At 42.3% G+C, this 13,800-nt stretch overlaps 1 protein-coding gene across 2 annotated transcripts; it reads right to left on the reverse strand.

Annotated features, from left to right (window-relative positions):
- Position 1: 1 nt before the first annotated feature.
- On the reverse strand, positions 2 to 13,181 carry PLIN2 (perilipin 2). Of its 2 annotated transcripts, none has more exons than XM_084504902.1 (9): positions 13,001 to 13,181; positions 11,548 to 11,604; positions 11,273 to 11,468; positions 10,529 to 10,611; positions 9,767 to 10,052; positions 9,268 to 9,452; positions 8,398 to 8,532; positions 7,427 to 7,717; positions 2 to 1,158 (listed from the first exon to the last, which is right to left on the reverse strand). In XM_084504902.1, exons 2-9 carry the CDS (start codon positions 11,575 to 11,577, stop codon positions 1,027 to 1,029), a joined length of 1,338 nt encoding a protein of 445 aa, XP_084361028.1. In that variant the 5' UTR covers positions 11,578 to 11,604; positions 13,001 to 13,181; the 3' UTR covers positions 2 to 1,026. The 2 variants fall into 2 exon arrangements, with proteins under 2 accessions (XP_084361028.1, XP_084361027.1); XM_084504901.1 differs by having other exon boundaries at positions 12,997 to 13,098.
- Positions 13,182 to 13,800: the final 619 nt, after the last annotated feature.

Here is a 13,800-nt window from a genome sequence, read left to right on the forward strand (position 1 = left end):
CTGCGCAGTTCAGTCTTTTATTTCAAGGCATTTCCGTGACTTGGAAGTTCTCGCAGCAGCCCGCCCGGCGGCCGCGGGCTCGGCCGGATCCCCAGAGAGGCGCGCAGCCAGCCCTGCCCGCCGCGTGCCCACCGCCCCCGCTGCCACAGGGAGCGCGCCGGCTCCTCGCCAAAAGAAAAAAAATACTAAAATAAAAAAAAAATCGCGAAAAAATACCTCTGCCTGCAGTTCCCTCTCTTGGCCGTCATCACAGTTTTTTTAAAAAGTTATTTTTCTATTGTCCAAACCTGTTGCTGTCTCTTCCCTTTTCCCTCGCTCTTCCCAGTGTCTCCCCTTCCATTTGCAGCCGCCGTCCTTCCTTCTGGAAAACTCTCCTTGCCAAGCGTTCACCCTCCGCTAGTCTCGGGTCCCATAACCAACAGTAGCAGGATGACCAAAATTTTTTGCACGCAGAAGGCATGTAGAGAGAAAGGGCATCCTTTTGTGCATAAAGCACCCTCAGATAAAGCACCCGAAGGGACCCTGCTCTAATTGCTGTAGGCACAGTGCCTAAAAAAAATAAAAATAAATAAATAAAACTGAGACGACCAAAGCCTCCTGTCCTTTCCAGCAGCAAAGAGGTAGATGCAGAGGAGCTTTCCATGTAGACTCGGAAGGGGACACTTGGTGGGCAAATCCTCATCAACTCCTTTTGTTGGCAGCCCTTTATGCAAAGCACTGGCGTGTTCTCTTGGCTGTTGCCAACAGGAGAACAAGCAGCTATACAAATATTTAACAAAGATCAGATCAGTTGGATGCACTGGCTAGGCTATACCTGGTTTACAGAGCAGGAGTTGTGACACACAAGCTAATGAATCAACCTAGCATCTAATCCTCAGGGGGTAATAATCAGTTTTGATGCAGCTAAGTGAAACAGCACTGATTAAAAAAAGTCCAAAGCTAGATAGGATCAGCTTCAAAAAGGAGAAATATAGGTTAAACGTGGCAAAAATACATTGTATCAAAAAGACGTTTTTCTGCTTTTCTTCATTCAACTCTTTGCCCTGTGGTGTATGGGCCATTTGTGCGTGAAAAGTCTTGTTGATCTTCATCCAAATCCAAAATGTCTGGGATATCATCTGACTCTGAAGACAGGTCTGTAATAGTGAAATCTGGTACCTGTATAGGAACAAAATTTCAGTCAATTCAAAAGTAAAACTAAATAAATTTGTTCAGTATTCCTGACTGAAGTCAGGAGATAAAAATGCTCTAGATTTCTCTAGAAATCAGACCCAAAATACTGAATAGAGAGTGAAATATATTCAGTCCTGCATTAAACATAAATATAGCATTAAGACCAAATATTATCCAAGACGTAAACCAGTTGCTCAGCAGAAAGGATTTTGTAGTAGAGGTGGAACAGAGCTAAACTCACTGAGTGCATTTAGTAAAAACAACGACTAGAAAAATAAGAATTGAAGATTTTAAACTTGTTTTGCACTTCTTCCTTCCTTGGGATCAATGGGTTATGCAAAGGAGAAGCCTAGAGAAACTTGATACAGATTGCTTTGTACCGCTCTGCCTGCCTACCACATCAAACCTTTCCTGAGGACACAAATACCCGGAACTGCAAAAATACACTGACCTCTATTTCAACTGCATATATTGTATTCTGTATTTTAAGCAGCTACTGGGTTTCAGGAACAGTTAGACATTAGTGGACACATGGATGTTACACACTTCTAAAAACCTTGGCTAAGACACTTATAAGCTTAAGTCCCATTAGCAGGACTTAGACTACTATGTCTCTTCTGAAAAATGAGATAGATTTAGGCAATTTACTCATAACCAGAAGTTTTCTACCCCAAGTGAAAAATTCATATATGTACAGTTTAATTCGTGGTTAGGTTTAACATAGGTAATATGAATACTTGAAGCCAGACAGGATCAGCGCATGCTTGCTCACGGGACATTGGTTCTGTATATCTGAAGAAGCAGTGGCTTGAAGAGGCTTCTAGGCATTTAGAATCACAGAATCTAGGAATGGTTTGGGTTGGAAGGGACCTTAAAGATCATCTGATTCCAGCCCCTCTGCCATGGGCAAGGACACCTTCCACAAGTTTTTAAACTTGTTTTGCCTTTCTTCTTTCCTTGGGATTAATAGGTTATACAAAGGAACCTGCCTAGAGATAAGGCTGCCCAAAGCCCCATCCAACCTGCCCTTGCACACATCTACAGATTCTCTGGGCAGCCTGTTCCAGTGCCTTGCCACCAGTACTGGCTGGAGAAGCACTTTTAATTCATTCTGTAACTAGAAAACACCTTGCTTATGATCAATTTTTAGGAAAAGCATTGGAAAGAGAAGTCTATGCTTTGCCTTCCCTGAAGACATGCCAGAAGAACAAAGAACACACCAAAGGAGAAAGACTACTACTGCAGCTATCAGGTTGTAGGCAGCACTGAAGCACTGAACGTGAATTACTCAGTTCCTTAGAGAGTAGTTGACTGTAGAACACCAGGTACTTATTAAAATATTAATTAAAACTGGGCTTTGGAAGAATTTAAGCAGCATGCCACGTATCAGGCAATTGTATGAATACAATGAAACGCCTACACCACTTTGAGAGCCTAACCTTGCTCAAAATTAAATCAGTTAAGTATTCTCCTAAAATTCAGAAGACACCAGGAACATGGGAAACACATTCTTCGACTAGCAAGAATCGTCTTGCATCTTTCAGTTTATTGCATTTACCTAAATCTCTAATTACTGTACTTAGAAAAACAATATATTTTGTCAGTACCAGCAGATGACCCCATACCTCATATCATCATACAAATAGAGATACATAACAAGTCTAAGGCAAAGTAGCTCTTGTGGAATTTGGAGTTTGTTTGCAAATTCACTTAAAAATGTGCCCAAACAGATAGTTTAACCAACTGGTTTATCCCCAGCACGAATACAGGGGAGAGAAAGAGTTGAGAGCAGCTCTGAGGATAGGGATTTGGGGGTGTCAGTGGATGGAAAAACTCCAAATAAGCTGGCAACATACTCTTGCAGCACAGAAAGTCAACTACATCCTGGGCTGCATCAGAAGCCTAGCCAGCAGGTTGGGGGGGTGACTCTCCCTCTCTGCTCTCGTGAGACTCCAACTGGAATCCTGCATTCAACACTGGGGCCCCCAGCACAGGAAGGACAGGGACCTGTTAAATCAGATCCTGAGGAGGGACACAAGGATGACCAAAGGGCTAGAGCACTGCTGCTACAAAGACAGGCTGAGGGAGTTGGGGTTGTTCAGCCTGAAGAAGAGAGGTTCAGGGGAGACCTTACAGGGAGCTTCCAGTGCGTAAAGGAGGCCTACAGGAAAGCTGGGGTGGGGGCTCTTTGTCAGGGAGTAGAGCGATAGCACAAGGGGGAATGGCTTTAAACTAAAAGAGAGTAAATTTAGATATATAGAGGGAAACCTTAGCTCAGAGGGTGGTGAGGCACTGGAGCAGGCTTCCCAGAGAAGCTGTGGGTGCCCCATCCCTGGAGGTGTTCAAGGCCAGGCTGGATGGGGCTTTGGGCAACCTGGTCTGGTGGGAGGTGTCCCTGCCCATGGCAGGGAGGTTGGTTTTCAGTGTTCCAACTCAACTCTGTGATTCTATGATTCTGTACTTAGACTGAGCAGGGTACATGACTGCACTCAGTAACTGTGCCTGACCAGTGGTAATTTTCGCTACGTTGTAAGTATGGGGTCACCTCTATTACAGAAATCCACATCTCACCTATTGATAATAGGTGAATCAACCTTTCCAGTTCAAGTTTGCGCTTTCTACCTCCTTAGTGCACACATAAAGGAGTCAACTACTTACTAACATACTAGTGGTATGTTCATAGCCATTAAATAATTTTAAATTGGAGTGTAACTGTGCATCAGAGTGAAACAGTGTTGGTATCAGTATCATTTATCTCAGTTTTGAGCATACTACATTGTGTTAAAAGCATACTGCCATCTGCACCAGTCTAAGTAAATCAATGCAAAGCCTCCACTGTTATGGGCTTGCTTAGATAAAGGACTACAATTAACACAAAGGTGATACAGAAATGAGACTCATTTAGTAGTTGCTAGGAAGTTGAAACAAAGCCAGAAGACAGTTCTTGCAAGAATAGGGTTAGATATGACCCTTCTTTGTACTTTTCCTATGTAAGATACAGTTAGATCTTCCTAAATGAAATAGCATAAAACTTGCAGAACTCTTGTGTTGATAACACAAGACATAGTTCAGCACTGGAACAGGCTGCCCAGGGAAGTGGTGGAGTCACCATCCTTGGAAGTCTTCAAAAGACGTTTAGATGTAGAGCTTAGGGATATGGTTTAGTGGAGGGCTGTTAGCGTTAGGTTGGAGGTTGGACTCGATGACCTTGAGGTCTCTTCCAACCTACAAAATTCTGTGATTCTGTGATTTTTGCTGTCCAAATGTTAATATCAACACTAACTTAAAGCTCATCTGCTCACCCATTTTTTTCTTGCTGTATTTTTAGAGCTGAACCGTGAGCAATTTGATATTATTCTTGTTTTGCACTTTCTGAAGAAGCACTTTAGTCAGACCATATATTATGCAAAAAAATCATTTTTTTCCCCACTCATAGTACAAAACATAGTACAGTCAGCAGAACATCAGCTAGCTTCAAGATTTTCCTATCATGCAAATAATGAACAGATTACACTTAAAAAAATAAATAAATAAAATGAGGTTCCCTTTTCTCTTTTTAACCAGCTGGCTTGGAGAAGTTTTTTGTTGTGGTTCTTTTGGTTGTTTTAGCCAAAACGCTATTTATTTTTAAAACAGAAAAGATTTACAAGTTGTTCTGAAATCCTTTTGCCTGTTTCTTTTCACTTAGCTTACCTTACTAGCTACATAGCACTACCGTAAGTTATACAGTTTAGAAAAGATTCTAGGGAAGGAAGTCATCATCTTACTAAGTGGGAGAGATTTCAAAAGCTTTTTGCCTTTAAAGAAAGTTTGGTTTGAGGCAAACTAAAGAACTCCAGCCCTTATACAAATCGTGTAGTTTTGGCTTTACTAATATGTATACTGCTATAAATATATTTGTGAAGCTTTATTTCATCTCCCATCATTTTCAATGCATCTAGTCTCATTTCACCGGGTTTCATTTTCTGAGAATGAAACAAGAAGCTTCATAGCTCTGAAAAACACTTCAGGTTAGTGCTTAGTCTTTTTTTTTTTTTTTAAGGCAAGCAAGTTTATGTTGTGTAACTGTTTGTCCCTGTAATTTTACCTTTTTCCTTATAATTGCGTATATCAATCTATGAGCAGGCTCTGCTCAGTTTATATTTTAGGTTTTCTTCATTTGATGTGAGATTTTTCAGTAGTTATTAGAATGCACATCAGCTTCAGTTCCAAGGTTTTGGAAGATGTTCAAGACACCCATGCCTCCAGTGAGCAGTTTAACTGGCATTCTACCTGTGCTAGAAAAAGTTACCACGTTTTGTCCGAAGTCCCTTAATTGCAATTAAGACCAGAGACATGCTGTACTAGATTACCAGCAAGATACCCATGCCATAAAAGCTACAGTTCAGTTCCAACACCCTTCCAACACTGTCCTCATTAAGATGATCCAATAATCTTAATGCAAGGACTTGTACTTGGTACAATAAACCAAGAACATACTAATTCACCATAATTTAGCCTTCTCTTCTTCCAAGAAAGGGCTCCCCATTCCACTGGGAGTCAGAAACTTCATATTCTGTATACTTGGTTTCCATGTGGGGGAAAAAATCACAATACAAAAATGCAGGTTTTTTTTTTTTTTTTTAAGGTTATTAGCAGAAACCTGTAAACACAACCAAGCGTTGTTCTAGTTGTGGCCACCAGTTGTAGCTCATCTCTAAAAGGCCAGAGTAACTTACAGAGTTACCCAGTTACTTAGTGTTTTGATTTACACTGTTTAGCAAGTTCTTTGAAACTTAGACCAACATTGCTAAATTAAATGATTGCAATGCACAGTTACCTAGGGTATGTGTGAAGAATACAACTTACCTGGACAGTAATAAACCAAGAAAGCTTTTTTCCAAGTAACAGTAATTCTCATCAAGGGAAGGGAGTCGTAAGAGTTACTAGGGAACAACTCCACCCAAGTAGATGAGTGTTAATTCACATTAGTCACTCAAGTTCAAAAGAGGGTATATAAAGTAAAAAAGATTAAAGCTTGCGTTGACAGTTGAAGAGTACACACTCTTAGCAAGTGTACTTGCTAAAGTACAAAGCAGGTAGCTGGGACTCTCATACCAACATCTACTAGATGGGGAAGACTTTTTTTCTATACCCTTTTTTCCCCCCCTCAGTGTAAGGCCATCCACCAGTTCACAGTCTGCACAAGTAACAGTAAGCACAAAAAAGCAACAGTAAAGCAAAGACTGAATGGAAGGGAAGATGGAAACACTGCAGCAATGTTAACTATACACAAATAGATTTAGATTTTCAATGTGTCTACTTCATTTGCATTGCAAGCTTGCTTTCTCTTGGACCCAGATTAAAGGAGCCACAGAACAGCAAGTTACATGTTCTACACAACATACATGGAGACAGACTTGGGCTGCTGAAACATTTATTACTAAGGTACAAAATGTATTACAAAACATTGGCTACAAAAAGCATGAAACAGCAGGCACCTGAGTACAAACAGCATGAATCTTGTCTTTATACTGTCAAAAATATACTTTGATAATGATTTGGTCAGGTTACTGTGTAATACAATAGTAAGTCTACATCATTAGTATTAGCACTGTCACAGCATTCAACTCCAGCTGACTCAGTCAGAAACCCCACTATCAGCTTTGGAATTTTGCCCTGGCAGAATCCTCATGAATTATGTAACAGTTCAGTTTGAGACAGCCATTACAAAATAATCAAATGCATGATCTGCAGCATGTACAGAATTCAGGCGTACCTCGCTAGAATGCAAGGCTTTTAAAGGCATTTCATAGCATGTAAGGCTTTTATATTAGTCTGGTAGAGACTGAGCAGCAGATCAAATGCTTTCAGCTGTGATAAGAATCATTTAAGAATAAGGATATTACTACCACTAATAAGCATAGTGAGGTTTCTTAACTGTACAAACAAGGCATCTTGACAACTGTAAGCTGCCAATATTTAGGCACTTCTGTTTGGTTTAGAGAGTCTTTACTACTCAGGACAATACAATGCATTTGTAGGAGAGTGTCCTCTCTAAATCACTTTCTCCCCCACAAGTTTTTTCCCTAAAGCTTTTTGACAGCTACAGTTGTTAGTCACTTGTTTGGTCAGTCTGCAGAGTACATGCATGCTATGCAGTTTACTCAATAGGGTGTTCAAGCTGTTTGTCTTCCTGGCTGGAATTTTTCTCCCCTTCACCTTTGCTCTCAGCATGCTGAATGCCAGGCAGTTGTGGGTAAAAGGGACCTACCAGCCAGTTGAGCGGCGTGTTGTTAACAAGATAATCCATCACATCATCCAGAGACTCTTTCATTTTCTTCAGTTGTCCTTTGCTAGTAGCAAGAAAGCTGTCTGATAGTTCTTGAAAAGAGGATGCTGACCGGAAGCTCTGGTAGACATCACTTGCCATTGACCCAACACTGCAAACCTGGTCCTGCACATTCTGTGGCAGACCCTGCAGGCTTGAGACCAGTGTGAGGCAGGTGGTCTGAAGCTGCTGAGTGAGGCTCTGTGCAATTGCTAGAGTTCTTGACTCTATGTGCTGGAAACAAAAACATAATAATCATCTGTCAGTATCTTTTTGTGACTAGCAGTTTTCTGTTATTTAAGAGATAAGGAAGCAAAGTGAAAAATGGTGGAAGTAAGATACAGCAGGTAACATACCAAGGATTAAGCATAGTCACAGACAACTTCAAAGTACTTGATTTCTCCAATGTTCAAATACTTTGGAACAGAAGCATTGCTAGCATCTACCCAGCAACAGATAAGGAAGCTCTTGTATCAACTCCGGATAACAAGTTAAAGCAGATTAGTATTCTAGTGGATGAACCACTCTTCAAAGCTATATAAGACTCGGTGTGTCTGTTCCTCAGGCTGCTTTATGCTGGGGAATTCCTATCTCATGTGGCCAAAATGAAAATAAGTGAATCCTAGCTGGTACCTAGATATGGTTAATATCCCAACAAGTTCACAGAAAGAGGATTCTCTTGAAAGGAGAATAACTCGTTAGTTTTTGCAGAAAGTAGGCTCATTTAAGAGTTAGGATGTCCTCTGCTTTTCATAAGAGGAACTAGCAGCTGCTTGAGCTTCATCATTTAGCTTCTACTTTTGTAGAGAAGCATTCTGTGCTGTTAGGATGCTGTGCACTTTGGGGACTGTTAGCCAGTGTTACCTTGACAGTATGCAATCCATTTATTTTCATTTACATGTACATTTATTTACCTCAGCACTATGCGATTCATCACCATCATTTTGACCTGCATATTTCTTCCATTCTACCCAGGATTGATACAGTTTTTCCTGAGCATTAAGAAGTTTCTGATTGGCACTATTCATGTTCTTTCTGGCATACTCGATCTGAAATACAGCCAAACAAGGAAGTAAAGTAAGAGTCCAAGCAGTTCTACTAGGGCTATCCTAAAATACCAGCTTTGTAATTTTTTTTTTTAAACACTTAAATTTCAAACAAAACGCTTCGGAGAACATCAGGATATGCTCTTTCTCCACAGGAAAAGCTAGCAGCAGTTCCATGATACTATGTAGTCTACCCCTCTACACCACAACTACTTCATCCTCCCCCACTGAACTCATATACATGGCATTGTGAGTATATTAAAGATCATAACTATTTATGTACAGTTTGTGCTGTACATGAAGGTACATAGTTAGGATCAGATGACTGAAGCACTCAGGAATGTTCAGAGATACCCACAGCAAGAAGAGCAAGCCCATGAAGAATCCTACTTTTTGTTAATATCAAGACTGAAGTAAAGCACTGAAGTGTTTCCAAATTGCAAGACACTTTCTTCAATGAATAGATGTGTCAGAACTGAACCTTTACAACATGAACACCTTTAAAATATTACTTATATTTATGCAGTGCTTAAAATTACAAGTAACTGGTGGTCTGTTTTACAGATCAGCTTAATTTAGGACTTCTCCTGACTGGTGGAGAAAAGCTCCGTTGGGAATTACTTTATATTTTGAAAATGAATTTATTCACAGCTATCTGATTTTTCACTACCTGTTCTCTACCTTTGAAAACTATACCAACATTTGTTTCTTATACCCAAAGTGAGAACTTGAACTTACCAGATTAACGGTGTGGTGGAGCTGAGAAATTGTTTCCTGGCTTTTCTGCTTAGCATCTCTAACTTTGTTTAAGGCTTGCTGGTAGGCACGTGCACGGACCTTTGAAGACAGGGATCCTAGCCGAACATAGTAGCTTGGCTTTTGAACTCCAACTTCAAAACCTTCAACTTTTGCAGCCTCTTTTTCTAGAACAGTGGAAAGGGAGCAGACTGACCAGTGGAACAAAACTTAAGATGTCTGACTATTTCATTTGCTTCATAATAACTGAATATTTGATTTCCTTAGTAGTCCTTTAACAGCATGTTTGGTTGACAGGCACACATGTAATCCTTACTTAGGTTCATTCTGCTTGCCTGTCAAGAAAACGTTATTACAACCAGGAAGGCCAAAGACAGTTTGGGAAGCACCTGCCCCCTCCCCACTATAAGGTAATAAATAGATGACTGCTTGTTTCTCCAATACATGTATACCATTAAAATTAAACCTGAATTGTTCTTACCTAGTTCTGCTTCAGTGAGTGGGAGATACTGGTCTACAAGGGTTTCTGATTTAGTGAGAGCGCTGTCCATTCCACTGCTCACCATCTGCACCACACGACTTCCCAAGACAGTGTTAATGCCACCATTAACAACAGACTTGGTCATTTCCACACTGTCTTGCATGGCTTCTTTAGTCTTGCCCACAACTCCAGTGATTGTGTGAGCAACAGTTTCCTTGGCACCAGTCACAGTGGTTGTTACAGCTTCTCTGGCTCCAACAACTACATCCTTAGCATTGGCAACAACCTAACAACAAAAATAGGTTGATTCACTAAAAACATTTGATAAAAGGAGCTACATAATCCAGGAAACAGAATTACATCAAGGTTCATACAAATCTTATCCAGGAAGAGCTTGCACTGAAAGCATATGGACAAAACAAAGATATGATTGTCATGCAGCCTTCAGCTCAAAACTCTTCAGTGAATGTAAATCAGTTTGTTTTACAATGAGCAAGAAAAAGTTTTTACAGGATGCCTACCAGTGAACAGCAGCTACATATATATCAAGTAGCAGGCTAATGTAAAAAAAAAAAAAAGAATGGTTCAGTGACTTCCCAAAAGCAAACGATTCTACAGAAATGCACTCCATCTCCTCACTGCATCTAAGCTGTGAAACAAGTGCGGCTTATAGGAACTTCCCGCACTGCATTTTTTGTATCAACAGCAAAGAGACAGGTATAAAGATCTTCTGGTCAGCATATGCACATGGAAAAGATTTACCTTGTCAGTGGGTTGATTCAGTATAGGCAGTCTCTCTTCAATTTTGTCCAGACCCATACATGCATAGTTGTTGGCAACTACAACTATGAAAGAAATTACAATAATTGATTTTAGGTTTTGTTTTGCCTTAGTATAAATAACTCCAATTGTTACTTGTTTTTGAAATGGAGCTCACACAGTAGCACATTTAAAGTAGCTTCTCCCTCCTTTTCAGGGGGATTTGAGGCAGCAAAGCCCCACAAGAAGGTTGGTCTACAGTGCCTTAAGCAAGCTCACTTGCAGGCAGAGAAAGTCTGTTCATATACCTTACAAGCAGCTGTTTTAACAGGTTGAAACATCTGGCCTACTGCCAGTTGAAGAAACTAAGGCTCCTGGTTACAATAGCCTTGTGACACAGTTGCCAAATACAACCACAAGTTACTCTGTGAGAGAAAGTACAAAGCACTTGAAAGTAGGTGAAAGGTAAGAAAGGTGTTGCACAAGCAACTACACAATCACCTTGCAAATCAAGAGGAGCCAGTCAGTTCAGTATTATGAAAGCTGGAATCAGCTTTGGATTCCACCACTCCCTCAAGTCATACCTATCTCTAATAAGTTACTCAACAAGCAAGGCTTGTTGAGATGGTTGTCAGCTATCTGAAATAGCACTCCAGACCAGCATGACTGTGCTCAACTGTAAGCACATGTTGATATATAAAGCAATCAGTTCAATTAAAGGTATCAGCAACTCCATCTTTGCCTTACTTTGTGGTTCCAGTTTCTGGATGATAGGCATAGCACTTGTCATGGCTACTGAAGTAATCGTCTTCACTCCTTTCTCTGCTATCTCACATACTGACTTCAGATAGGGATGGTTATCCTTTGTGGTAACGTAGGCTGTCGACACCATATCATAGGTGGAGCTCACCAAAGGAAGGTTTGCTACCCTTGATACAATGTTCTGTTTAAAGAGAAAGAGGTTGATTGACTATTTTTCTGAACTATACATTAAAAGCCCTACTGGGCTATCTTAAACATACCTGTTGTGGATCAATTGTTGCTAATGCCATTTTTTCAGGTCTTCGGTCTTACACAGCCTATGAAGGAAGCATGTCAGAGTTAGGACATCCTCATATCTACTTCATTTAAACACCAGGCTTTCAAACCAACTATTGCTTTATGATCAATCCCACCAGATCAAGAGGATTAAGGATATTTGTTCTTGCATGTAGGAGATCCATGTGAAGTACAGCAGTTCACTACAGAATTACAACTTAAGTCATGTATTTTTTCTAGGAGAAATATATATACTTGGTCTCAACTGTTGAGCCGGGGTGAAGGAAACCTACCCAGCTGTTCTTAAGCTAAGTTTTTTTTTGTTTTGTTTTGTTTTTTTTTGTTTGTTTGTTTTTTGTTGTTTTTTTTTTTTAAACCAACTCTAACCTCTCATTTAGGATGTCTAAAGGACAGACAAAGACTCCGCCACCAGTATCTTTAATCAAATTAACATAAGGGAGTCAAGTTTGAAATGTGGTTAGTTGTTGTTGTCCAAATGTTGTGGGCACAGTGTGGGACTGAGATGAAATACTCATTTCAATAACCTCAGATTAATTCTCACCCAAGGTGCTCCACTAAAAACAATAGGCTCATTATCTCTGCTGACATATCTGATGCCCACACAGGGTTTCCACTGCTCAGTTACTCAAGAGTTAGAATTCCTGTAGCATGCACAGTCAGTGAACTTCCCCACAACAGGAAATAACTTTCCTTTGTGCTAATTTAGGAATTACTACTAAGCCCACATTGAAACAGGCTGGGGAGAGCAGTTGTTCAGCAAGCCTGTGCTACGCAATTATCTTCCAACGTGCACTCCCATGGAGAAAACAGTAATAGTTCTCCCCATATAAACCCTATAAAAGGGAGAGGGGAAGGAGATGCTGCAGGAGAACGCAGACATTAATACCCAGAAGTGCGTTGTCATTCTGTGAGCACACAGAAGCCAAACAAGATCTGCCAGCACTTCTTGCTTCAACAGCTCCACAGGGCACTTAAGCTGCCGCAGAGCCTGCCCACAGGAGAGCAGAGAGCCTTGCAGACAGCAGTCCCTGAGAGGACAGCGGTCCTGAAGGCTTTGCTGCTAGGTGTGCCAGAAAGCCCGACAGCAGCTTTACACATGTGACAGCACCAGAGCAGGAAGCCTTAACTTTCTGCTTCGCGTCCGGTGAAAACCTCCCCTCGTTGCACCAGGGGGCAGCGACCACAAACAGAGCGGGGCCCGGGACGGCAGCGGAGGGGCCCCGCTCACACCCACCCCGCGCCCTGCCGCCGGCCGGCAGGAGGAGGGGCCGCGTCCACAGGGATTACCCGCGGCTGCCAGCGCGTCCCAAAGGGCCCGGCCGCAGGCCAGCCCCGAGGGGCAGCCAGCGCTGTGAGGGCGCCTCTCGGGGACCCCGTGCAGGAGGCGGGCGAGTGGCGGGGCCGCGCGGTACTCACCGGGGCTGGGGTCGAGGAGGAGGAGGAGGAGGAAAATGAGGAGGAGACGCTGCTGCCGCCCGACCGCTCCCGCGCCGCCTGCGCCGCGCACTGAGGCGGCCGCCCCGCGTCCCGCGACTTTATAGGCAGCGGCCGCCGACGTCTCGCGAGAGCTCCGCGCGCGTCACGGCCGCTCCGCGTTGTGGGGCGGGCTGGAGGGAGGGAGGGGAGGGGAGGGGAGGGGAGGGGGGGGTACGGGGGGATGGGGGTGTGTGTGTGGGGGGGAATTAGTTCGTAAAACAAAACCGGAAAAATAAAACTGTGGAGAAAGTTTGTTACTGGGAACTCGCGTTCAACTTTTCTGTCAGAAACCCAGATCCCGGTAGCGTTAATTAAGGTGGGGAATGACAAGGAGCCAGCGTATCTGTCACCGCAGCACGCCGAGGCTCCTGGCTGCCCCCTCAGTGCGCCCCACGCCACAGCCGCCCGTGTAAATGCTGTGCCAGCTTCCACTGCTCCGCACACACACACCTCCTCCTCCGATGATCAGTGTGCCAGGACAGCAAATTCCTCTAACACAGGGCAATACAGTGAAAAGTATCGTTAGCTGCCCAGGATGGGGATAGAAGGCTTCTTGCAAAAGCTTGGTAGAAAAGTACAAAAAAAGTCGCTCCCTCTTATCTGTTATTCCCTTCATAAAATACCATCATAATAAAAAGTAATACCATTCCTATCATAAAATACCCCGTGTCTACTGCTAGAGAGATTCTGACCCTTGCTCCCACAGGACACAATCTTCCTAATACAAAAGGGTAGATTTA

This window comes from Aythya ferina, assembly GCF_964211825.1.
Source record: "Aythya ferina genome assembly, chromosome: Z".
In the NCBI taxonomy this organism is placed as follows: domain Eukaryota; kingdom Metazoa; phylum Chordata; class Aves; order Anseriformes; family Anatidae; genus Aythya; species Aythya ferina.

What these genes read in the sequence shown, in the direction of transcription:
- PLIN2 (XM_084504902.1), bottom strand. Translation starts at nt 11,577, where the DNA reads ATGGCATTAGCAACAATTGATCCACAACAG. An exon ending in CAACAATTGATCCACAACAG is followed by an intron (nt 11,469 to 11,547) that starts GTATGTTTAAGA and finishes CTCTTTAAACAG; the next exon opens with AACATTGTATCAAGGGTAGC. An exon ending in CCAGAAACTGGAACCACAAA is followed by an intron (nt 10,612 to 11,272) that starts GTAAGGCAAAGA and finishes TTTCTTTCATAG; the next exon opens with TTGTAGTTGCCAACAACTAT.